The sequence below is a fragment of the Pelodiscus sinensis genome, chromosome Z (assembly GCF_052426305.1).
Source record: "Pelodiscus sinensis isolate ZL-2025 chromosome Z, ASM5242630v1, whole genome shotgun sequence".
Classification (NCBI taxonomy): Eukaryota; Metazoa; Chordata; order Testudines; family Trionychidae; genus Pelodiscus; species Pelodiscus sinensis.
The window spans coordinates 8,754,350-8,781,427 of record NC_143085.1 but is presented as its reverse complement, the minus strand read 5'-3'; the positions used below and the strand labels follow the sequence as shown (position 1 = coordinate 8,781,427).

Sequence of the window (27,078 nt, the reverse complement as noted above, 5' to 3'; positions counted from 1 at the left end):
ACCCTTACAAGATGCCTGGGGAAATAATATGTAAGGAATAATGTCACCGGGAGATAATTAGTCTCTCTGGTGGCCTATTGGGCAAGAGGGAGTCACTACTCCACCCTGTTTCGATGGGGACACAATACAAGGCTCATCTTAGAGCTGAAGCACTACTAAGATTTGGGATGCGAACCAGCAACAGCAGCAAACAATCAGAATAACCTGAATTTAAAGAAAAACAACTTTACATCAAGACAGGGTTTCACCTGTGAGTAGAAACAACAGGCTGTTTTCAGTATATGGCAGACTAAGGAGAAGCACTCTGTATCAAGTCACTGAGAGGAACATTTGGATCCTGGTTCTTGAGAATCCAGCCAGATCTGAAACTCCCCAAAGCAGCAACAGTTATATTCTTTATTAGCTTGATAGATCATTTTCCTCTCGTTGCCTTTGTTAATAATAGCTCTGCAATAGAATGAACTGGGGAGGAGTCTAATGTATTAGATAATAATATGTAGACCTAGTTTTGTGTTTGATGGTTTTGTTTTATAACCATTTGTTTCCACAGCTCTCTCTTGTTTCCAGAGGAACCACTACTCTGTCATAAAAAAAAACCTTTCTCTTGTTGTATTGTAAGTGCTAGCACTTTTTTCCTTATGCCATGCACCGCCCTTTTTTCCTTATGCCATGCATCCTTTGACACAAACATGCGCAGCCATCAATTCTGTTCTCCGTTACTCTGCTGAAAATCCAGAGCAGCACAGGTACATAGGCCTGAAGAGTAAGTTTCAAACCTCTGTGCCACCAGCTGGCTCCTAAATAAAACTGGAGTTGTTCTCAGGTTTATAGACACAGTGGTTTAAGGTACAGCTGGTCCACTGGGGTACACTGCAACTTTGGGGGCAAGAAGAGCTGGAATTTCTGTGCATGGCCAGTGTCAGAGCCTAGCTATCAACAAGCTCGTATTCAGGAGCTTCCGGGGGGGGGGGGGGGGAGGTGCTTTTTTTGTAAATGTGGACCACAAGAGCGTGAGCGCCTCCATCCCCCACCAGCCCCCAAGTAAGCGTGCCCCGGCTGGCTGGGGGAAGGTAGGAGCTGTATTGCTCTCTGTACTGCCTTCCTTCCCTGGGCTGTCCAGAGCACACTTACTTGGGGGGCCATGAAGGGGGGTGCACTCACACCCTTCACACATACCCTGCATATGGGCCTGAGGGCCTGATCAAACAGATTCTGAGGGGCGGGAATGCACCTATTGTTACCCTGTAAAATGAAGCTGGGTGAGGCGGAGCCCAGATGACATTGCTTACGTGGCTGAAAGGCTGCTGGTGATAAGAGCTGATATCTAGCAGCCACAAGAAAGACACATTGGAGGCAAGAAGGCACTTCACAATCCTGGGTACTCCAAGAACTGTCACATGACTGGGAAGCTAATTCCCTTAAACTTCCTTGAAAGTCCCTGCCGTAAAATGGGAGATGTGTAATTAAAGCACAAAGCTGGCAGGCAGAATTCCCACTCGTGCTCTGCCTTTGGGCAACTTGCTTCACTACCCTGTGGCTCAGCTCCAGACATGTAAATGGGAATAACCACCGCAACTACCACCACCATCTACTGCAAGGGAGTGTCAAGGGCTGCTCTCTCTGCCATAAAAGACACTGACAGTCCCACTGGTGAAAGGCGCCATCAGTAAATACTTCTTACACTATTGCATATTTTTAGGGTTCTGACTTATTACTCTTTATTGCTCTCACAGGACTCCTGTGCACACTGGGGATGCTCCTGGACTATAAATCAGGATACACCGCCCTTTTTTCCTTATGCCATGCATCCTTTGACAAAATCATGCGCAGCCATCAATTCTGTTCTCCGTTACTCTGCTGAAAATCCAGAGCAGCACAGGTACATAGGCCTGAAGAGTAAGCTTCAAACCTCTGTGCCACCAGCTGGCTCCTAAATAAAACTGGAGTTGTTCTCAGATGTGTCAAGCACCTGCAGTTCCCATACAAGTCAAAGGGAGTTAGAAGTGCCCCACAGTCTTTGGCCCAAATTCCATCTTTTCTACATTTCACATTGACTTCTTAAAGGCTTGTTCCCGCCTGCAAGCAGTTTTCAAACTTGGGGCTATTGATAGATTCTCAAAAAAGGCTTCAGTGTGCACAAATATATTTGCAGGAAAGGCTTAATGAGACACACACCGGAAGGGGATCAATAAACAGACACATCTCCTTCTCTTTTTGTCTAGGAGAACCTGGGACTTTTGTCCTACATCTCTATAACTCCTTTGAGACTGCATCCTTCAGGGAAGGCTGGAGCCAATACAACACCATTGCCATCATCAAATGTCCTTTTAATGACCTCCAAGCACTGGAAACCCATTAATCGGGATTTCTAGCCTCCTTGTGGGATAGGTAAGGGCTGACGCACGTAGGAGTGGAAGAGTGAAGTGACTTGCTTGAGGATACCCATGGAGGTCAGGATTCAGCAGGACTCCAATGGCCAACACCTCCCTCCTTACCTCCAGCTTGCTCTTACCACTAGACTGCTTTTCCTAGTGGATGTTCTTTGTAGCGTAGTGGTGTTAAAGATTTCATGATGCTCTCTGTTTCAAACTGCCAAAAGAACTTGGAATTTTTCATCTGCAGTATAAATGTTTGGACTTTTTAAAAAAAATCCTCGGTTCTACAGGGCTGAGGAGTTTGATGCTATTTCTCTTCTGCGGTTTCACACCATCTATTATGCAGCACTCGGGACAGAACGACTCCTGCTCATTCCTGCTAATGTCAAATTAAGATGAATGTTAACTGTCCACAGTGATCATTACCTCAGGGAAAATCTAGCAGCTCGGATAGAAACTCTCGTAGGAATTACCACCAGACTGCTTCCAAGAGGCGTCAAATCAAAATGCTGGTGCTTAGTTATGACCGCCATGAAGCAATTGTATCATTCCTTTCCTATATGGATAACAGGTTTTCCTTGTATCAGAGGGGTAGCCATGTTAGTCTGAATCTGCAAAAGCGGCAAGGAGTCCTGTGGAACTTTATAGACTAACTGAAGTGTTGGAGCATAAGCTTTCGTAGCATAAGACCCACTTCGTCAGATGCATGGTCTTTGCCCACAAAAGCTTATGCTCCAACACTTCAGTTAGTCTACAAGGTGCCACAGGACTCCTCGCCGCTTTTGAAGGGTTGCCTTGTTAGACCAGTAATATTCAGAGACATTTCAGGAAACAAGGAGAGAAGTAGAATAGTCAAGAAGCGAAGGCACAAAACTGATTCATTCTCTACCACTGACACCCGATGTGTTCACAGTCAGTTCACTTAACTTCTCCATGCCTCTGTTTCCCAGCAGTGAGACAGTCTGATAGAAGCACCCTAGGCTGCAATAGCTACGGTACTTTATTGCAATGTCACATGTGCAGTAGGGATGTAAAATCCCATTTTAATTAGTTAACCAGCAAAACGTTAAGTTTAACTGATTAACCGATTAAACGGGGCCAGAACCAGCATGGAGGGGCTGGAGTAGCCCTACACCTGCAGTGGGCCACAGGCCTGGGGATGCTTCCCAGATACCAGTTAACCATTGCCCATTAAGATCCCTAATATGCACAGCATATGCAAAGCATGCCTGGTTTGGTACTGAAATGACCCCCTGATGATGAGGGTGTCTGAGTGAGGGAGGAGAGACCTTTCTGCTGGTGAAACCCCACATCATATATATAGTAGCCCAGAGTCTGAGAGTCTGTAACGCCGAAATTCTGGCTGTTCCCTCTGGGGGGCGCTGTTGATTGAAATGCTGGCTGTTCCCTCTGGGGGGCACTGTTGATTGAAATGCTGGCTGTTCCCTCTGGGGGGCGCTGTTGATTAAAATGCTGGCTGTTCCCCCTTGGAACAGCTGTTGCTGAAATACTGGCTATTCCCTATGGGCGGCCCATGCTGCATGGGAAGTGCGGGGCCCAAATGGCTGCTTGTGCTGCTCACTCCCCAGCAGTGGCCTGGCTGAACTGCACAGAAGTCAGTCAAGTGCCAAGGCGGGAGGAGAAGGGGGGCAGGGCAGTGATGTGCGGTGTGACAGTGGCTCCAGGCCCCGCCCCCTGGCCGTGAATGTCACCGTCCTGCCCCCCTTCGCCTCCCGCCGTGGCGCTCGGCTGACTTCTGCACCGTTCAGCCAGGCCGCCACATGGGAGCAAGTGGTGCAAGTGACCGTTCAGACTCCGCGGTCCCCCGAGTGAGAGGCAGGAGGGGGAGGAGAAGAGAAAAAGAGAGACGGAGAGAGAAGCAGGAGGCGGAGGAGAGCTGAGAGAGAGTGGGGGGAGGTAGTAGGAGGAGAGAGAGAGACGGAATGAGACACTGGAGGCTCAGAAGAGAAAACCAACGTGGAGGAGAGACCTGAAAATCCCGTCTTATGACGGGCTAATTGGCTAGTATATGCTATAATCATGAAAACAGGCAAAAAAAACTTCTTTCTTACCTCTTACACCACAGATTTCTTTGTTCTGCTGAAAAGCTCTGCCAGGATGCTAAGTGCTCTGAATACCAGGGCTAGGTCTACACTGCAATGGTAAGTCGGAAAAAGAAACGCAATTCGTGGTGTGCAAATTGTGTCTCTTTTTCCGTTTTACTATCAAAAGAAGCTACACGGCATCAAATTCTACATGGCACCAAATTTCGGAAAAAAGTGCTCTTTCGACACGTCCCTTATTCCTCGTAAAACGAGATTTACAGGAACGATAAAAGAGCGTATCCGCTTTTTCAAAAAAAAATTCTGAAAAAGCAGACATGTTCCTGGGACACGGCGTTGCTTTTGTAGGATACTGGAGGTATCCCAGAAAAGCAATGCAGTCTAGACGTAGCCCAGGTCAGAAAACAGCAAGTCAGAAACAGAGATTTCTTTAATAGCTTGGAGAAGATTGCTTCCAAATGTGGAGAAACGTTTCCTTCCTGGATAGCAAACACTGTGGGTATGTCTACACTACGAGACCAAGTCAAATTAAGAAATGCAACTTCAGCTACGTAAAATGAGTAGCTGAAGTCGAAGTTGCTCCGGAGCTGTCTACACTGCAGGAAGTTGAAGAGAGCACACTCCTCCTGCAACTTCTCCTGTTCCTCATGGAAGCAGGGTTACTACCATTGACCATAGTGCCCCTCTCAGTTCAAATTAGCTGTCTTAACTAGATCCACTAATTCAAACGCTGGAAGATAGACAGCAGCAGTTTCAATCTTCCTCTGCAGTGTAGATGTACCCTGTGTGACCAGGAAAAAAAGGGGCATTGTTACCCACAACCGGCTATCTCCTGGAGTTGCCTCTGGGACAATGGTTCTATCTATAAGGAAAGCGGAGGGGAAGGAGACCTGTAGAAGTCAGTCTGCACTCTATGGATGACAGCCTGTGCCCCGGAGTTGTGCATCTCACTGCAAACGCTCCCCCACCAGCCACCACCAGGATGCATAGATGTGGGAAACAGGTTAGGAAATTCAGAACTTTTCAAATGATTTTATCTTTAATGAGCCCCAAGTGGCAAGTAGAGCTGTCAGGCTAACATCCCCAAGCCAAGCAATGAGCCTCAATCCCTCCCTGAATTCACCATCTACTTGTTCCCTGAAGGTCACAGTCAGAACTTTATTTGCTTCTAGGTATGCCTGTTATAAGAAGAAATAAAACTTTATCTCTTTGCCTATGAAGGGCAAATATCTTACATAGCGATCACAACTACTAGGTTGCTATTAGGGATGATACTTGCCCTAAACTAAATCCAAAAAGGACTGGGGAAAGGCAGATTTAGCCTATACCTGACAGTCAGCTGCTTATAATAATGAGACCAAGATTAAAAACAATGGCTATGATTGGATCAGATACTTTAACAGATGACACCTTTTTTCATTGACACTAGTTCCATTTTCAGAGGCCATAGGTCTAAATACATGCAGTAATGCACGTAGGACCTGCTTCTGCAGAACACATGCACACAATGAATGTAGCCCCCCACCCTCTACAATGCACCTAGGACCCCAAAACACACATGCAGGCAATGCACATAGACCCTAGCACCACAATGCACACCCTGCAGAGGGGCTCAGAGGAGAGCAAAAAGCTCCTACTATGGCTCCCCTCAAAGCTAGCTGAGAATAAATATTTTTCGGCACCATCCCTCTGCTGCCTGGATCCTGCCCACTGTGGCCCCAAGCCAGGCAATGAAGTTGAACATTATTGATCCTCCAGTCCCCAGGTTGCCTGGGCTTCAGCTGCACCAAGGCAGTGGCTGCTGCTCACCCTCCCGAAGCTCCTGGTCTGGGGAGGCTGGAGCCTCAAGTGGAAGGGGTGGAGCTCAGCATTTGCCTCCTCCAGCGCCATGCCTCTCAGTGTGAACCCAGAGAATCTTCCAGGGCAGCTGCTCTTTCCCTTCCAGGCCTTTTCCATGCAGGATCCATTGAGGCTCAGCTGCTTGCTAGATCGGCATGAAACCACGGGAAGCAGCAGCCAGGCCGTGAGGTCTAAAGTATCAGTAGCCTGTGGATGAAACCCAACTCTCCAAACTTAGTGAATGGACTTGTTCATTCAGATTCATTCCTTAACAAGCCCCATTCCTGCCTCATGTGCTGTCACTCATTCCATCACCAGTGTCCCCCTTGACCCCTCCATCCAGATCCTGGAGAGGGGCCCCACATGGAGAGGAACAGAAGAACAGAGAAGTCAGGAAGCAATGGAAGAAATGATGGATGTGTCACAAAATGAGTGTATCTACGGTACTAATGAAAATTCACTGGGATTCATCTGCGACTCTGCCTGCACACCCCTCCCTTCCCAAACTGGCCAGCGCAGTCATAATAGAAGATATTTACAGAGCACGTAGCACAAGGGCACTGGGGCACTTCCCCATTCAGCAGCATTACAAGCAGCAGAAAACAAGAAAGGGTTCCAGTTGTGATTTAAAAACCAGCCGTGCAAACCAATTCAGCCTCGTATGTACACAGAGTAACGTCAGCTCCAGAAGCATTCAGCGCTTGCAGACATGAGGGACAGGCGTTCTATTTAGGGCAATCCAATAAAGCTGTACTCTGACCTTAAAAAGAATGGAAACATATGGGGAAAAAAAGCAGATCAGAAAGCTCTCCCGATCCAATATTAATGCATCAAGCTCCCATGGTGCACATATTTATTTTGTCAAGCTGTCAAAAACGGCACCTTGCTGAAATTCTATGAAAAGGCCGTTGAACGAATATGTTTTGTAGCTAGAAAGATATTCCGTGAGTCCTGATATTAAAAGGAATCTAAATGCTGCCCAAATACGTATCAAAAGGGTTTCATTAAAAGTTTTTTGTATCAAAGGGACAACACACACAGGTGTTTGGAATGGCCAATTCCATACTATGCAACACACCAGCGTGGCATTTGACACTACATAAATGGATCAACACTGGTTTTTAATTTTTGACTGAGTGCTCAATAACAGGTCAGAGTGCTGAAATCCAGTTTAAATTCACCACTAGAGTTTATGAGGATTATCCATGAAAAGAAAAAGGGCCTTTTGCTTTTCACGTCCTAAAGATCATTTTTATACCATCTGTGGCTAAAACCCAACCCTTTCCACCAGGGATATGGAAATCCTAGTCACTAAGGATGTGAATGAAGAACCAGTTAATGGATGATGTTTACTGGTTCCAATTAACGGGTGGGGATTGGAGCAGCTCCCCGATTCTGCTGCTCCAGCCCATCTGGAGCTGCCCCCGTCTGCAGTGGGGTGGCTGCAGACAGAACCTGCTCTGGCTGGGCTCCCCCTTTCACTGGTTAATCAATTCAACAGGTTTTTACATCTCTACTAGCCATTGGCGAAAGAGACAAATCCCCTGTAGAATTAAAGTAGAGATGTCATTAGAGCCAGCTCAACAACTTCTGAGGCTCTTCCTGTTTCTGCAGCTGTCTGGTCCTTCCATTGGAAGCTCGTACCATTCGAGCTGCCCTTCTGACTTCAAAGTGAGCGCTGCACTGCAGGTAAGCCCCACTCTCTCACCCTCCCCTCCTCTGCCCATTCAGAGTTCCAGCTCAAGGACCAGGCATTGTTTCAGTCCTCCATTAGCCCTGTATTTTTTGAAGGGTGGGAGAGGGGAGGTTCGATGGGCCGTAAGAGTTGTGTGGCCCTGGGCTGGCTCGCCACACACATCTAGCATCAGCAAGGGTTACAAGGAACCGACCCCTGAACATTCCACAATGACAACTCCAGTGAGGACTGCAGAGACCTCTCACCTGCCTGAGTCTCCTGTCTAGCATCCTGAATTGGAAGCCTCTCTAGGACCTAATGAAAACCACAAGACAGCATGAAAGCAGAAACTGAGCATTAGGGACAGCAGGGACCCCGAGCTGAGGCTCCATAGGTCAGTGCTGCAGCAAACAACAGCTTAATTAAACAGAGCAAGAGCAGCAACTGATAACAGTCTTTCTGGAACAGGTGGCACGGGGTCTGTGTCTCCTGGTGTTACCTTAGGTGCAGCACACCAAGGGTATGTCTAGACTATGTGGCTCCGTCAACGGAGCCATGTAGATTAGTTTACTAGACATAGGAAAATGAAGCGGCGATTTAAATAACCGCCGTTTCATTTACATCAAAATGACCACTGTGCTGTACCGATCAGCTGTTTGGCAGCACAGCGCAGTAGTCTGGGTGCTCCGCGGTCGACAAGAGAAGCCCTTGTCAACCGCCCCGATAAACCTCATTCCACGAGGCATAACGGGGTTGTTGACAAAAGCTTCCCTTGTCAACCACGGAGCGTCCAGACTACCACGCTGTGCCACCAAACAGCTGATCGGCACAGCGCGGCAGCCATTTTGATGTAAATGAAGCGGCGATTATTTAAATAGCTGCTTCATTTTCCTATGTCTAGTAAACTCATCTACATGGCTCTGTCGACAGAGCCATGTAGTCTAGACATACCCTAAGAGAGCTAGCAGGAACCACTTCTCCTTTGTTCCAGGTTACTCAGCCACACCAGGACCAACCAATCTGGGAATGGGCCATTTCAAGGGAGATTAGGGAAAGGATGATGAAATATTTCACAGCTAATGGCTTTGTGAAGCCTTCCAATGCCTGGGCTTTCGACATTCTGCCAAGAGAACTTGGGAAATTTAGCTTCACCTTGCAGAAACTTTACAATGATAATTTAACCTGTGGAAAGAGTTGATGCTGAAGCCCCGGCTAACAGAGCAGCCTTGTGGAAATTGTCACATGATGGGACCTGTCCAATAAGAAGATAAACTCTTTAATCTTGTTGCACAGTGAGATTAGATGACCACTGGGTAAGGGTTAGGAAAGAAAAGAATCAGGTTTTCCAAGGGAGAATACCATCTAGCCGATGCCTATAACAAGTTAATCCATTCTCGTGTCCTCCTTTTTTTATAGCTGTGTGCAATGAAGTCTGAGGAAATAAGCATAGGGTTGGGAGTTAGGAGAGCCTGAGTTCTAATCCTGACTTTGCTACTGACTTGTTGTGTGTCCTTATTCATATTACTTCACCTCCATGCCTCAGTTCCCCAATCTGCTACATGGGAACAAAGTGAACAGACCTTACCTTTGGGGGTTTTGTAAGGGTTCATTTGTTAATGTCCTTGAATATGTAAATGTATTATTATTGAAGAGAGCCTGCCAGTTTGTTAAGAGTGAAGAAATTGATCCAATCCGGGCATCAATATGGCCGTGTCCAGACTCAGGGGGTTTTTCGGGAAAAGTAGCCTTTTCCCGAAAAAACTTCCCCTGCGTCCAGACTCAAGCCACGTTCTTTCAAAATTATTTCGAAAGAACACGGCTTTTCTTTCGATGGCGGTAAACCTCGTTTCACAAGGAAGAACGCCTTCCTTCGAAAGTTCTTCTTTCGAAGGAAGGCGTTCTTCAATGTAAAGAGGCCGTCTTCGAAAGAGAGCATCCAGACTCGCTGGGTGCTCTCTTTCGAAAAAGCGGATTTTTCTTTCGAAAGATCCGCCTGCAGTCTAGACGCGATCTTTCGAAAGATGCTCTTTCGAAAGATGCTTTCGAAAGAGCATCTTTCGAAAGAAGCCTGCAGTCTAGACATAGCCTAATTGTATAACTGTCTACTCACACAATAACTTGACCACGGATCATGTAAATACTCATTAACTATTATAGAGGGTTATTTTCCCTGTTTCTAAGATGGAACCTGACTGTGACAGATCACACAGTATTACAAGGGAACCCAGATATACAGTATTTGCGAGGTTTCTTTATAATTATTTAGGTCCCTGTCGTACACTCCTGAGTCAGGGCCTCTTAAAACTCATCACGTCTTTCGATGCTTGTGAATATTTCACAGCACCAGCAAAGCACCAAGTTATCCGTCAAAGCTGTAGTCAGTCTGTTGTCCTTACACAGCAGCACGGACTATTCAGCTGGCTTAATGAGACCCATTCCCAGCACAGAAGCACCACTCACATGGCTTCACACACAAGACAAGCGGATAATGCAGCAATTCCCTCTGCTGCATTTAGAGATCCGTGCTCACAAACAAAGCGTGTGACATCTCTCCCAATCCAAACCAAGAGTCTCCTTGCTCATGACCAAATTCAGAAGCTGTTACAAGGCCCTAATCAACATAGTCTCTATGGGGAATTTTAGTTGTCCCAAGAAGGTCAGTCATAACTGCATCAAGAGGATTGTAGAGACAGCTGAAATATATGAACGGCTGACTCCTTGCTTTCAGTTACAGCCAGAGTTTAGTCATCAACACCACTGTGGACCCTAGATCTAGGTTGGTCCCTAGATCTGTGGTTCCTAAAGATGAGAGGCATGTCTCCCAGAGAATGCTAAAGTCTCCAGATACTACTCTCTCAAACATCACAGTTTCTGTCAGCTATATATACAGGTTCCAAAAGCCCAGGCCTCTCTCTGGAGTGCCAACACATCATCTCCGGCTGCTCAGGGAGGAGAAAGCAATGCAATACACCAGCCCCTCAGCATGGCTGCCCATGTTACAACCCTGCTTTCACAGCCTGCCCCGCATGTTCTGTGATGGATTAGCAACAGCTGCACAGCATGGTGGCAGAGCCCGTGGCTTACCTTGTGATGATGGCGAGGTGGGGAGGGCTCATGCAGGCCCCCATGAACAGCACCACGTTCTCATGTCGCGTCTGCCTGTAGGCCATCACCTCCCGTTTGAAGGCCTTCAGCTGGTCCTCGTTGTCCCTTTCAATGTCGATGAGGCGTATGGCCACCTCGCCGTGCCAGCGCCCGTGGAACACCTGTCCAAAGCGCCCTTTGCCGATCAGCTCCCCGATCTCCAGCTGCTCGAAAGGGATGTCCCACTCCTGGAGGAAAATGCTCGTCTGGCTGGCCTTGCGTGGGAAGTTGCGAGCAGAGAGGAGAGAGAGGTTCATTTCCTCAAAGTCGTCCTCAGACTCTTCGGCCTCATCGTTGCCCTCCTCATTCTGCAGGGAGACAAGTGGAGCGGTGTGTCAGAGCAAGGATCAGACAGCCCCATTCCCACTGCCTCTGTGCGTGCAAGAAGCAGGCACGAGAAGGGAACGTCTGCTTCCATTACTTGTGCATGGAACACAGCTGCTAACAAGGTTGCCATTACCAATGATGCAACCATCATGCTCCCAGCTATGCCGTGAGCTTTTTGCCAGCACATGGGTTTGTAGGAACCCAGGCATGGTCAAAGCCACACCCTGAGAATGCCCTGTCCCCACCTCTCACCTCTCCCTGATTCTTCTTCCTACTCTGGTTAGGTGGCAGATGGAGGATTTGGAAGGGATCACACCAACGTGGCACTCTATTAACCATGTGGAAGAGAGCCTGCCTGGAGAGGAGGTGCCAAGTCTCTGCTGAGAAGGGATTAGCTTGTGGTATAGCAGTGCTTCTTGGAAGCTGCTTGAAAGTGAGGCCAAGAGTGAGAGGCTTGGGGATTAGGGCTAACAGGGGACACAAGCAGAGCTCAGGAAAGTTGGGTGACATGAAAACCTGCCACAGCCCAAACTCTAGCACTCCCTGAGCCAGGAAAAGAAACCTACCAGATGCACATTGAGAGCACCAGAAAGTTCGCTACTGACTGCGTGGATCTAGCTGCTCTGTGCTTTTGGGGCAGTGGAAGGGGGAAACGAAGCATTTGTTTTGCAGGGAGTTGCCATGGAAACTTGCAAACAACTGTTCAAAGCAAGAAGTTGAAAAGCAACAGAATATTTTCTCAAAGAACTCTTCTGACACCAGCACTGGAGCCTACAAAACTCAGCCTCGCCTGGCTAAGATTCCCCAGTATTACTGCAGTGCCCAGAGTGCTGAAGTTTGAAACACTCTCCAAACTATCCAGAGTCCATTTCTTTATGAAACGTCTTAGTACATTCTGTGTAAATCCCCTCCACTCATGCATGAAATATAGCTCTTCCCATGCAGACCGAAATAAATATCCATTACTGCACAACATTTTTTATATGGGTGCAGACTGCCTTCAGTGCGGCTGCAACACTGTAAACAAGAGCAGAATTTGGACCCCATAAAAAAAGTCCCTCAAGTGAACAGTAAATAGAAGATCAGACTAACACATATTATGAGGACAGATAGATACTTGAACCAATCAAATATTATTCACAAGTGACTCTTGCCATTGTTCATTGTTAATTAATTGAAACAATTTGTCACTGCAATTAGAGCACTCTGGCAGATACACACATTACAGTGATGGTTAGATGCAGGGGACAGATAGAACTGAAGTTAGATGCCTTTAGAGACTATGCTATTGCAAAAGCGACAAGGAGTCCTGAGGCACCATATAGACGAACAGATGTTTTGGAGCATAAGCTTTCGTGGGCAAAGACCCATTTCGTCAGATGCATGTTAGTCTATAAGGTGCCTCAGGACTCCTTATCTCTTTTGCAGATCCAGACTAACCTGGCTACTCCTCTGATTTATGCTATTGCAGTGGCTTTTAGGTGGAAGACACTTGAGTATTGTGGTGATGTGCACTAATATATAACCCTGCTGTAGACACACAAATTCAAGGCCTTTCAAATTACCAGGGAAAACTAGAGGGATTTAGATCAGAGTGTGTCCTATACGATTTTACTAATTTCTTTCGGTTCTGTGACACATTTGCGTCTGATCCTCTGCTCTGTTGCACTGGTGTGACACCACAGAAGTGTTGCACTGGCATAAAATCCATGCAACTGAGCTGAGAATCAGTCCCTTTGGCTTTTAGGATGGGATTTTCAGAAGTACTTAAGTGACTTCAAAGCACAAGTGACATTGAAAATCAGTGGAACCTGTGCTCCTAAATCACTTAAGAGCTTTAAAAAATTGTTTGGACATGCCCATTGTATGTATGCTCTGCACCTGATATGAGCAGACCAGCCAACCTGGTATCTGTAATCAAAAGTTAAAGTCTGTGTTTGCCCCCTAATATCTTGCCGCCTGCATGGGGATCTCCGGGGGTTAACAGGCCATCAATTCACCTTCCAGACTGATTCCCCATTTGTTCCCAGTGCTGTTCATGGCAATAATTCTATGAAAGCCAGCAAAGGTGAGAGTAGAATCAGATCTATCCATTAATTCAATTACTGGCCAGTTCACAGCGGAGATGCAAATTTTATGCCAGTTTCAGTGTAATGCACTCTGAGATGTACATAATATAACGGTCTATTAAGCACAATGCTGAGACCAGCCAGCTCCATATAATTGTCTCTGAGAAGCGATATAGATCATAAAAGGAGGCAAGATGCCAAAGCAATAGGCCGTGGCAGGGTCTTATTTTAACAAAATTCGGGTCATAAAGTTTTCCTTTCGTTCTGCAAAAGAAATAAAAGGCCTGCAGTATCCTGTGTGTCTTACCTCAGATGTTGGTTCCACTTCAATTTGAAGCAATGGATTTCCTTCAAGGCTGTTAAAAAGAAAACAAATTAATATGCCACCATGTGCCTGGAGAGTTCCTTCTGTTTCCCGGCACACAACACAGCCACACCAGAAGAGGGCTGGAAAGAAAATCAGCACTCAGAAACCTCAGGCTTTCCACATCTTGCAGGCATGCTAATTTCAAGAGACAGGTCCGAAAAGAGTCCTCCCTGCCATCATGTCCCAATTAACTGCCCTCCTCACATTAAGAATGTTCCAACCCCAGCTGCGTGACTCAAGTTCATCACCAATTAATATAACAAAGGGATTAAGAACCAAAGGAGGCCCGGGTCCTAGGAAGACAGGACAGTGTTCTCTAGCACAGATGCTGGAAGACGAAGCTGCAATGAACCCTTCTATTTGACATAAGAGAAAAGCAGATCGTTTTTGATTGTCATAATTTTAGAATCTCTGGGTTACCAATGAGGGAGAACTTTAAAGACTTCCTATATAGCTGAGATACCAGCTCCCCATTGCACTTGGTAGGCAGGACTTGGAAACAGAGACAACCTTTGTAGCGCTGGATTTAAGTATGAGGTAACTACTAGCAGATGGACCCGGCGTGGCTCGGGTCTTTAACTGAAGGCATTTTGGGGATTGTTTTCTGGAAAAAAAAAATTAAAAATGTACACACTTGATTTCAATTATTTTATTTTTAAAAACCAAAGGAAAATGAAGGCTGGAATGAAGGTTGATATGTAAGGAGAGGCTTAGAGCAGAGGATTAGGAGGTGTGGGGAGAGTTCAAGGCAGGGGGTGACAACCTCAGAGTAGGGGGAAGGAACTGGGGGGTGCAGAAATCAAGGCAGCTAGGAGGTGTAGGGCTCAGGGCTCAGGACAGGAATCTGGGGGGGGGGCAGTTACTGGTGTCACCTGTGGCAGCGAGAGTGGCCATGCTCCCTGGCCAGTGTCTGCTCCCAAGGAGCCATGGCTGCGTTCCCTGAAGGGTGGCTCCTCCCAGGACAGGGCGGATCCGGACCCGCATGCTTGTCAGATGGGAGTTGGGGTTCTTTGGCCCTGCCTCAACCTCCGGTTGCCCGCAGCCTGTTGGGGGAAGCAGGACTCTGCGGGCTGGCTCCACCCTCCAATGGTCTCGCCACAGCCTGTCTGGGGGCGGGGGCAGGCTCTAGGCTTGGGGTAGCAGGCGCGCCTTACCCAATCTGGAGGCAGGCAAGATAGCTGAGCCCCAGCCCTGCTGGCTACAATTTGTGTTGCAGCTGCCCCCGGTGACCACTCTCTGTATTACATCTCTCTTCTCTGCCCCCTCCCATTCTATGTTATCAAAACCAGCCCCATTCCTGGCACGTCCTTGTTTCCAAGCACAACTAAATCCAGTGTTACACTGGCATAAAACCCTTGGTTTAAGTTAGGCTAAGAGGAAGCTACCTACCAAATTTGCTACTCCCTAGCTCTTACAGTTTAGGAGGAGTTCTTGAACAAACAGCCAAACAGATGCAGACAGACAGACACACTCTACAATACAGCTAGATAGATAGATAGTGCCCTGAGTCTGACATCCTTAATGCTAGCTCCCAAGGGCCCTGATCCTGCAAAGGCCAGCCTTTACTCACCTCAGTAGCCCCACAGAGCTAACAGGACCGCGGAGGTACTTAAAGCTTTGTGGAGCATAGAAGAGTGCCAGGCACTGTATAATAACGACTGCACCATATCCTATGCCCCAGGTGAGGTTACACAAGCAAACTCCTATTGACTTGAGGGACTTTGCCTAAACAAGGACAGAGCAAACACCGACAGAGGTGTGTGTCTAGACTACAGGATTTTGTCGACAAAACTATACCTGCATCTACACTATCGTCGAGTTCTGTCGACAGAACTCAGCAGTTTTGTCGACGGCGGTAAACCTCATTTTACGAGGAATAACGCCTTTTGTTGACAGAGTTCTGCCAACAGAAAGCGTTATTGCATCTACTGTCCTTTGCGTCTACACTCTCATGTCGACAAAGCAACTTGCTTTGTCGACAGAACTGGATGTAGTCTAGACGCTCTTTGTCGACAGAGGCTTTGTTGACAGTATCAGTCGACAAAACCTCTGTCGACAAAAGCCTGTAGTCTAGACATACCCTGGGAGCCTCAGGGTTTGGCCCGGGAACAGTCTTATCAAACTGGAAGCCCTTTGAGGCAGGGCAATTTTTTTGTTCTGTGTTTGGACAGCACCTAGCACCATGGAATCCTGGTCCATGCTAGGAATTCCCTGTGCTACTACAAAGTCAACAGCAAAAAAATAAGTATTCATAAGAAGGCATTCACAACAGAGCATGAGTAGTAACAGCAGGGATAATTCACAGCACCAAAGTATGACAGCACTGAAAATAGTTACAATGGAGATTTATGGTGAAAGTAGGAGAGCAAAGTCTTAGTTAGCCTAACCCAGACCTCTTGGGCATTCATATGCCATAGCCTTTTCCTGACTCTCCTCCTTAGTTCAGTTGCTATTAGAGTATCAGAGACCATTAAAATATTTGTTTCTGCAAATTACTGATGTGCACTGCTTGGTTAGAGCTCAGTGAATTATGTGCAGTTGCCAGTTCAATCCTTCACTCAGATGTTACTGTCAGTTAAATGCCCCGCTCTCTCTATCACAGACTGCTGTATCAGTTTACATCCAGTGAAAAGTCTTTGTTGTGTCCTCGTCTGCATGCTGTGTTCTTTGGTCATTCCTTCACACTCCAATGTTAGGTATTTTACATTTCTGGAGTCTAGCTCTCATTTATGGCAAGGCTACTTTGCCAGAGCAAAGGGGTCCACGTGAGTGAGAATCAAACCTCAAGAGTTAAAATGTAGTGGGGAAAACTTTCAGAGGATAATTTTAAGGTAGGATTTGAGCATCCTGCCATATGCCAATGTGCATTTGGAGTAACTGCACTGAAATCAATGGAGTCAGAGTTGCCCAAAAGCAGTGTAAATGAGAAGACAATCCTGATACTATAATTGGCACACAAAACAACAAAAATTACACAGATGAAAACTATATCAGACTAACACAGAACCATGTTGCTTTCGTCTGTTATAGCTGATGTCGAGTCAGTTAAGCAGCTTTCTGCACCCTGCTTTTAATAATAGAAATCATCATCATCATCATAATACCTATTCTTTAGTGTACTGATTAGATCTTGCTTCCCATATCAATTCAGTGCTTCTCAACTACTCTGGTGGCAAATTCAGAGTAACATCAATGATGTCAATGTAGTTACTTCAGATTTTCATTGGTGTAAGTGTAAGACCAGAATCTGGTCCTCAATTTTATAAATTTAAGAGCAGGTTAGACAGACACCTATCAGGGATGATTTAGATGGTGCTTGGTCCTGCCATCAGGGCAGGGGACTGGACTTGATCTCTCGGAAGTCCCTTCCAGTTCTACTATTCTATGATTTTATACATTCTCCACATGTCTGAGCCTATTTTACTATAACGTGCCTCTGATGTGAATGTGTTTATTCATGTACCGGAAGGCGGGAGTGACAGCTGTACATCCTGTCCCACAAAATCTACACATGCTTGAGGGAAGCAAGGGGAATTTGGGTGTAAGATCCCCATCTCTTTCCTGCATTGGCTTGAGCTGCAGAGTGGACTTTGATCTTTAATTTCACTGAGATGCAAGCTATCAAATAGCCACTGGGGCATTATTTATCAGGCCAGCAGCAGCTCTGCCTTCATCATTGTATAGCCTCACTTGAACAGAGATTAAAGACGGTCAGGCATCTGGTTTTTTTAACGTTTGGTCAGCGGTGAAATAGGGCAGGCTCCCTGCTGCCCAGGGTCCATGCTACTCCCAGAAACATCTGGAATATCCGAAGTCCCTGCGATTCTGAGGTGCAAGGGCAGTCAGGGAAGTTCTGTGCACTGCTCCTGCCCCGATCACTGCCTCCAAGGCTCCCATTGGTTGGGAACTGCAGCCACTGAGAGCAGCAAGGGTGGCATTCTTGGGCACAGGTAGTACGTACTGTGCAGTCACCTTGCTGCACTTCTGCCTTATGGCAAAACACGCCATCCTGCCTTAGCCCTGCTGTGCTGCCAACCAGAAGCTGCCTGAGGCAAGTGCCACCTGGCCTGAGGCCACACACCCCTCCTTACCCCTGCCCCATGTCAGAAACCCTCACACATCCAAACATCCTACCTGAGCCCGCATCCCCTCCCACATCTCAACCCACATCCCAGCCCTGAGCCCACTCCTCCACCCCAACCCGCTGAGTTCCCTGACCCCCAACCCAGAGCCTGCGCTCCCTCCTGCACTCCAAGCCCCTGGCCCGGCCCTGCACCCACTCAAAGACTCTAAACCTCTCATTTTGTGGCCCTACCCTTAAGCACCCCCAGACATCCCTGCCCCACCCAATGATAGTGAGGGAAGGTGGGCAATGAAAGAGGGGAGTGGAAGCCTCAGAAAAGGGGAGAGGCAAAGGCAAAGCCTCAGGGCAAGGGTGTTCAGGCTTGTGCAATTAGAAGGTTGGCAACCATTAACCCCAATGCAGTTCTTTAGCCCTCCCAAGAGGCTACCGATGTATTTAGAAAAGTGTGGGCGAGCCTGATAGAAACTACACGTCTGCTTGGGCTCAGATCCTATCAGCTACATTTCTGAGTTATATAACCCCTGAAACATGGAGTTTATAAAAAGGAATTGCGACATGAAATGTAACAGCCCTGCTGGGTGCTGCTATTGCAGCACTGATCAGAGCATTCGGCAGGAAGATCTTAGGGAACACCTGAGCTAAACAAGTAAATCAGCCAGAAGTAAAAGCAATACCAAAGATTCCTGAAGAAAGCTTTCCCTAGCTGTCAATTATATGCCAAGTTACAGGAGTTCTTGAAACACCTACTGCAAACTTTAGGGATCTTCACAAATATTGTTCGTAGTGCTGCCTTTTATTAAGGTTATCCAAAGCTTCCTGTTTTCAACTGTATATAATTTTGCCAAACTTTAACCATTTTGCTGAAGTTTTCCATGCTAGGTGTCTGCTTCAGACTGCTTTTTTGTTTGACTGTTTTTATTTGAGACAAAATGGCACAGCCTTTTCTGAGAACAAGCCTACAGAAAAAAAATGTTTTGGCCATGGTAAAACAGTATTGGAATCTTTTCTTTGGCCGTCTCTAGCAACCCTGTGCTTGAAATAGGAATTTGAAATTTAGGAGAATTCTGGCCTTTGTGTCAGGAAGATGCCTTTAGCCAGGCATGTCCAAAGTCCGGCCCGCGGGCCAATTGCGGCCCGTGTTCCAATTTAATACGGCCCCCGCTTCCTCCCTCTTGGCTCCCCGGCGCTCTTTTGAACTGGCGTGCCCAGCGCACCGCTTCCGGCCGTGCTGCCGCTGCCGCCCATGGCCTCCGCGGTCCTAGAGCCTGCCCTGTAGGGCACGTCCGCAGCCCCGCTCCCCCACTTGGCTGCGGGTTCGCCCTGCCCCCGGGCCGCCGTGAGGCCGGCGTGCCCTGTGCTCTCCGCCCGCCTCCGACCCTGCGGGCCCTCCGCCTTGGGGCTGAGAGTGCGGGGACGGCCCTCACGCATGTTCACTTCTTCAAATCTGGCCCTCTTTGAAAAAAGTTTGGACACCCCTGCCTTTAGCTGTCTCAAAAAATCCACCCTAATTTAGCCAAATTATAAGCCTTTGGAAAACTGTTAGTTTGCACATATTCAGAATAGACTTCTTAGTTTTTTTTAGCACCTAAAATCTTTGAAGACTCCATCTTCACTGAGTATACTCAGGTTTCTCACAACTCCTAGTGTAGACCTGATTACACATGCACCACCCCGCAGACCAACCAGTCCCCCTAGTGGGTGATCTTCAGGAAATGGGGCACAAAAGAGTCAAGAACACAATGTGTGGAGGAAGTTCAAAAAGACAAGGCAAAAGCCCCACTTACATTGGACTGGAATGCACTGGATGAAGGATAACTTGAGGTGCTCGGGTTGGTGTCTCAGGCACAACGTCTGAAAACAAAGGAGAGCTCAGAGAAGGAGAAACACTTGGTAGAACAGAGCGGTTGTAAGTTCAGTTTCCCAGTTAGGTAGTTTGTTTGCAGTAAGGTGACCATTATTTCCTGGCATTTCCCCAAGTCCCTGGCCCACAGTCTCCTCTGACTCATTGAGGAGTGACTGTGCTACCGCCAGTGGTGTCACACCTGCATACAGCAGAGGAGCTCAGACCCCGCCTCTCTGCTCAAACTCAGGACACCCTGACATCAAGTGCCCAGAAGTGGCCCCTCCAATCAAGCAACCAACCAATGTGGGGGATAACTGCCTCTGACAGGGGAAGGTCCTTCAAGAGACAGGAGACCAGGTCAGAGATGTGGAAGGAGAATAGCAAGCCCTGTTTCAAAGCGAGATGCGGGGAGGGCACTGGAAGAGGGAGGGGAAAGCAGAGAAAGCTGGCTGGGGGGGAGAAAGTGGAGAAAGAGAAGAGAGGCTGGCAGGAAAGAGGAAGTCGGAGATGAAATGGCCACATCCTGGCTCCTACTGAGTGCTGTGCAGATGCTCCCTTTCCCATGGCACTGAACCTACTAGAACCACAGGCATTTGAGCAAAGGAGGGATAAAAAAAACTACCGAGTCAGGATGCTCCACATCCCTCAGCACTTTTGAGCTTTCTTGTAGGGATGCAAAATCCTGATTAATCAATTAACCAGTTAACATTAGGTTAACCTAACGTTTAACCAGTTCACCAACTGAGCAGGCTCCTGGGCAGGGGACCGCTTCAGCCCAGGGATTCCAGCCCCTGCCCTAGGGCTGAGGCTGCCACTGGCTCCCAGCCCCCATGCAGGCAAGGAGCCTGCAGCCCTGTGTAGGGGCCCAGAGGAGCTGGAGCAGCCCTAAGGGTGATGCTTACTGGATAACCTCTTCATATCCCTACTTTCTTGCAAAAGCGCCTGTGACTCCATGCGGTACAAAGCTCTGTGAAATCAGGCCACTTCTGGGCTCGAGAGACAGACAAATGCACAGGCGGTTGGTGTTCAACAGGAAGGGAGACCCGCAGAGGATGGACAACAGACCTAGAGAGACTGCTCCCGGTTCATCTGGACCTTGTACAGGTTGAGCCTCTCTAGTCTGGCACTCTCGGGTGTGGCAACATCTGTGATCCAGCATGACTTTAGCGAGCCTGATGTGCACTTGTCATGGGTGTGGCCAAGTTTCTCACGGTCCCATAAAGTTTGTTTTCAGCCACCAGCCCTGGCTCTCAGTGTTCTGTGCTGTTAGTTAGCTCTGATTGTCCCCTCAGTGTCTCCTAGGAGCCCAGTGAGCAGTGGGAGTGCTGGTAATGCTGCTAGGCAAATTATGTGGTTCAGCACTGGTCAGGTCCGGAGGGTGCCGGACTAGAGAGGTTCAACCTGTAGTCCATAAACAACGCCAATGAGGAGCTTCTCCAGTTGGCACTGGCAGCCTTGGTGTAATGAGAAGTTCACCCTTCACGGTCACAGCCAGAGCCGCAGCCAGAAAGCAGATGCTTCCACTGTAACTTCTTGCCCTTGGCAGGTTTCTCCTTGCTTCCTGTAGCTGGCCCACCCCTCCCTCCTGCACCATGGCTCACAGCCATTTATGCTGAAAGTCACAGCAATGTTCCTCCCTAGGCTCAATAGCTCAGCTAACAAACTGCGGCAGAAACCAGACCTGCCCGGGGATGGATTTATACCTGTTTCCTGTGTACAGGGTTTTTCAAACCTCCTTCTACCTGCCTGCCATGAGGGCTTTACAAACCGGCAGCAGCCACAATCATCTCACTTATACCCGCTGGGACAGCCTCAGAAGAAACTGGCCCACTTGAAATACACTGCAAACTCATAGGTGATTTTACTTACTGTAGGGTGAAACTCATGCCTGTGCAGAAAGCCAGCCCAAAGTGCAGGCATCATTCACCTCCAACCTGCACTCTGAGGCTTAAACTTGACCCTCTGCACAGGGGAGAACTTCACCCTGAGAAATTTAGTCAAATCATAATCATTTGATTCATTTCTGGAAGGAACACATCCAAACTCCTCCCCCCTTTACATCCCAGTTGATTAAAGATTCTTCAGCCCAATCCCATGCACCCCCCAGGTTCCCTAAATGGTGATGGTAAGGAGCGTCGCTCAGGATAGTGAGTGTGTTGCTTCTCTCAAATCAAAGAAAGGTACCTCTGCATGCACTACATCACAACAATTGATTATGGTCACTTTGAAATGACTTACCTGGGAAAATGAACTGCTGCTTGTACTTGTAATAGTGGGAAGCTTGCAATGGAAAAGGGAAGAAGTTAAAAAAAGTGAGTGACAGTGCAACACAGCCCAATAAACTGGAAGGGTCACCTCTGCAAACCTCTATGTCCTGCCTCACAGAGCAGAAACCAGGGAACAAGAGACCAAAATTGGGTGCCTGATCCTTCTGTCCCACTTGGCAGCATAGCACATGGACTTGCCTTCAGTTAAATCTCTTGCAAACACAGCCTGTTATTTACAGAACGTCTATGCTTCAAGCTGGAGATGTCAATCCCTGCCTGAGGAGACAGATCCACAGTAGCTCCAGTTGAGCTAACATGCTGAAAACAAAATGTAGCCACACCAGGGTGAGAGGGGTAGCTGCCTCAAATAGTTACCTAGCCTCTCCAGCAGTGTGTGTGTGCATAACCTGCCCGTCCTGCCACTGCCAGTGTGGGTATGGCTTCTGGAGCTGGAATTCACATTACCAGCTGGAAGCCCAGACATACCCTTGGACTGTAAACTCCTAGGAGCAGGGACTGTGTTTTATGTATCTTGTACAAAGGCCAGCCCTGTGGACAGCACTTTAGTAACTCCCTCTGTTTAGAAGCCATGTTATCTATCACAATTTAACTCTCTTGTTCTACAGCCTTCAGCACTTAGGAGTTATATAGCACTTTGCTGCTGACATTTCCAAAGCCACCTGAGGGATTTGGCCATCCAGTTGAAAGCCAGAAGTCCTTTAGACTCCTTTGAAAATTCTAGCCAACATGTTTAAGGCACCGTGCACTTGTTAAGCAATTGATTAACTAATGAACACTGCATAGCAGAGAAATAGCTGGTAGATCATAAGAAGGCAGTTAAGGATTACTCTTAAAATGCATAGGGAACAGAGCTGCCTTTTTTTTTTTTTTTTTTTGGTTATTGCTTCTTACCATTGGAGAACAGCCAGCCCTTCCTCTCCCATTCATGTCAGTACCACAACAGCCCAGTATTTGGGTCTATACGGCTCACTGCCAAGGAATTGAGTGGCTCTATTTATAAAAATGCACCCACCACGGTCATTCCCATGGTGCATGCACACACATACACACATACCGTGTATGATATTCAGCAGCTACACTGACACATTGATCAAAACTCACACCACCAGTCTTAGCCCCTTATGCCCTACTCACAAGGCAAGCCACTCAGGCAGCAATGTGAGAAACCAGATGGCCCTTGCACCACCCCCTAAAGAGTGTAGGGTGTGTCCACACTGCAGTTATAGTGCATGTAGACACATCTGAGCTAGCTCAGGTAACAACAGCAATAGTCACAGTAGCACAGGCAGCAGTACAAGCTTGCTTATCCCCATGCAGGGCCCCAGGTATGTACTGCTTTCATCCTTATTGTTCTTCAAGCTCACTCAAAGCCAGCTTGGGTACATCTACACCAGTGAGTTCAGTGTAGACATGCCCTAGAGGCCCCTGTCTCTGCCCAAACTGTGTGGGAAGTGAATTCTAACCATGAACCTGTCTCTGAAAATGCCCTTCCCATCTCCCTTAAGTGATCAGTCTTGGGACTGTTGTCAACAGCCTGCCAGGTGAACTCACCTGTCCTGGGGCAGACAGAGAAGGGGGCATCTCTCTTATAGAAATATTACTTACTATATACAGCTTTGGAGAACCGCAAGAAAGGAGCTGGCCCCAAACCAGTTCAGGAGTTTCTAAGGGGGCTAAGCTGAATTCAGTTCTAGGTCTTCCTGACAGCCTTAATCATCTAAATCTGAGACACTCCAGAGCCTCCTTCTTTCACTCTGTCCCTATGGAAGGTATATTGGGCACAGCTGTTCTTGCTCTCCTTCCCAAAGTACCTGGCTAGATCAGGCCTGTGAAGGACCTTCTCTGACTCCTCCTCAGTCTGTAGAAGCCTCTCTACAATTTTAACCACCACGCAGATTTGAACCTGGGAACCTCAAAAGCTGAGTTTAGGAGCCTCTACCCTCTGAGCTAAAAGCCAGCTGGCTCCCAGCCCATGCTGTAGAGGTCTCTTGAGCTTAACTGTTGCTGTGGTCTAGGTGCCACTTGCATTACACAGTAACCACACTAGGGCTATGTCTACACTGGCGTGATATTGAGCCAGAAGTATGCAAAGGAAGCTAAGCGTGGAATATCGCCAAGCCTCATTTGCATATCTAATGAGCCACCATTTTTGCAGAAGAGGCTCTTGCGCCAGAAGGAGCTGTCTACACGGCCCCTTCCTGAGCAACAAAAACCCTCTTGTGCAATGCCGTTATTCCTGAAAATAATCAGCATAACAGCATTGCTCAAGAGGGGTTTTCTTGCTCAAGAAGGGGCAGTGTAGACAGCTCCTTCTGGCGCAAGAGCCTCTTCTGCAAAAATGGCGGCTCATTAGGTATGCAAATGAGGCTCAGCGATATTCCACGCTTAGCCTATTGCTATTTTGTATAAATACAGATGTTCAGTGTGCATAGGGTGCAGACTCCCAATGGAACCTAGGTGTGTGGGTTACACAAGCAGATGTCGGCCTGCAGTACCCTCTACCAGGCCTCTGAATTTTTTCCCCATTCCTATATCCCAACAGCTTCTCCTTTCTGGGATCTCTTCGCTTTCACCCACTTTATTGGGTTTGTCCAAAGCGGCAGGCTGTGCAGCCCGCTGGGAGCTATTTTGTATAAATACAGATGTTCAGTGTGCATAGGGTGCAGCCTCCCAGCGGAACAGTATCTACATGCAGAAAGTTTTCGCGTCAGCTCAAAGGCACACAAAATACGGGCAAAAGGGAACAGTGAACACATGAAGACCAGTGGAGCCCTCTTTCCTCAACCCTGAATTGGCACTTTGACAATCAGAAGGGAAGGCAGGGGGTTGATGTTTTGTGCGGCAAGAAAGGAAGCATTTGACCCTTTACAAACTGACGCCTTCCCTTCAATTCTAGCGGTGGAGGGTAATAGTAGACGGGGCAACTGCCCAGGATTCCTTAAGTCTGCGGTGCATGTTCCTCCCACTCCTCGAGTGGTCAGTGTTTTCAGCCTCAACCCCAGTTCCACAAACAGCAGACACCCCAGGTTGGAAAGGAAGGCAGGTGCTTCTGAATAAACAAAGGGCCTGATCCTCCTTGAAAAGTGCACTTAGGAATGCTCCCCGAGCAGCCTGTTTGAGAGTAGAGATGATCACGCCTCATGCGACAACGCACCAAGGACACAGAACAGATGGCCCCCTCAGGTAGGTGTTTAAATCCGGGAAATTGGAGCCATGTGTTCTTAGACAGCGGAGAAATGCAATTATCCTCCAGAAATACATTGTCCCAGACCTGGTCTATGCTACAAAGCTAGATTGAGGCAAGGCATCTACACCAGGGGTGGCCACCTGTGGCTTTTCTGAAGTTAAGATGCGGCTCCTTGCTCAGGCACCGACTCCGGGGCTGCAGCGACAGGTGCAACTTTCCAGTGCTCAACTCCTGGCTCCACCTCCTCCTCCAAGTGTATTGGACTCTCGCTCCTGCCCTCCCCCACAGAGCCTCCTGAGGGCCTTGAAACAGCTGATTGCAGTGGGCAGGAGGCGCAGGGAAGGAAGAGGAGGCGCTGATCGGTGGGGCTGCTGGTGGGCAAAAGATACTGGAGACGGGAGAGGAGGTACCTGATGGGGACTGCTGACAAATTACCGTTGCTCTTTGGCAATGTACATTGGAAAACGGTGGCTCCTCCTCAGGCTCAGGTTGGCCACACCTGATCTACACTAAATTGTCACTCCTCCCAATGTAACTCACCAGTTTAATAACTCCTGCTCTTCAAGAGGTGCAGAGTTTAGGTCCATTTAGTCAGATTGGAGCAGTGTCAGCACAGACACTGCATTACTGTCTTTCAGAAGTTGTCCCACAATGCCCCGTATCAACAGTTCAATCACTTCTAACAAGGATGTGTGCTGTTGACTCAAGGAGCGTGCTGTGGACGTGCAACAGTGAGTTAATTACTGCAGTGGCTAGTCGCTGACATAAGTGTGACATACATTTTGTAGGGTAGACATACCCCATGTCACTGCACTTACACCAAAACTTCAGTCCAAAAGTAAGCTACCTACTCCACCTGCTCCCCAGGCCAGCTTTCCAGCAGCTTTCCAGGTCCATGAAATCCCAGTCTAGGGGCTAATAGCAAGATGATGTAAGTGACTGAACTGGGACATGGCTGAGCTGGCAGGGACAAATGGAGGCTTTTCAAAGAGGCAGAACCCAAACTGTGGCTCCCGGGTGATGGAAAATCTGATAGTGGTTGTGGCAATGAGATGGGCATCACAGTAGCACATAACCAAACGCTCTGTGCCCAAAGCCTCCTGCATAGGCCAGAAACTAAGCAGGAGCAAAGCACCTGGGAACTGCACTGCCTTAGCACAACTGCTCAGGAGTCAGCAAAAGTGCTTGGGCTAAAACTTAAAGCTGTTTCTGAACTGCAGAAAAACCACCTGCCTTCTTCCTGGCTCAAATCCTCGCCCCAGTTTGCACAGGATTGCGGGGGAGCAGCAAGGTTGCATCAAGTCCGTATAGTGTAAGAGCCTCTTCCACCACCAAAATGCAGTTACCTTTGGAGTCACTGGCGCAGCAGCACTACACAATAATTTTGGGGTGGCCCGGAAAAACACTGGATTCAATTAAAGCAAGAGAGGATACTCAGGGAACCTAAATAAAATTATACAGAGGAATTTGGCATCAGGATATCAGAACAGTTCCCCCATGTTATTATGAAAGGCCGTATGGACTCCTCAAAGACCACAAGTGACAGGACTACAGCTGTACACAAGGAAAAGGGTTTTACATTTACTCAGTAAAATATGCCCTCAGTTGCCCTTATAGGCATCCACACTGGTGGAACACTCCTGTAGCACAAGCCATGGAAGAGGTGGCTGGAGCTAAGACAGACTTAAGCCTCAGTGGAGCTGTGCGTAGCTCTACTTAAGCTAAACTGATTTACATTAAGGCTATGGCTACACTGTAACCTTCTTCCAGTAAAACTGATGCAAATGAAGGGCAGCGTGGACTATCGTCGTGCTTCA

General features: G+C 47.8%; 1 protein-coding gene across 1 annotated transcript in view; it reads right to left on the bottom strand.

The window, feature by feature from the left end:
- Positions 1-27,078, bottom strand: part of LOC102443915 (kinase suppressor of Ras 2) — a 116,696-nt gene that overhangs the window by 72,828 nt on the left and 16,790 nt on the right. Inside the window, exons 3-7 of the mRNA XM_089775314.1 lie at positions 23,886-23,977; positions 22,025-22,251; positions 19,728-19,794; positions 13,800-13,848; positions 11,037-11,404 (exon numbers count right to left, since the gene is read on the bottom strand). Of these exons, the coding sequence (XP_089631440.1) occupies positions 11,037-11,404; positions 13,800-13,848; positions 19,728-19,794; positions 22,025-22,251; positions 23,886-23,977 (803 nt within the window). The remainder of the gene's footprint in view (positions 1-11,036; positions 11,405-13,799; positions 13,849-19,727; positions 19,795-22,024; positions 22,252-23,885; positions 23,978-27,078) is intronic.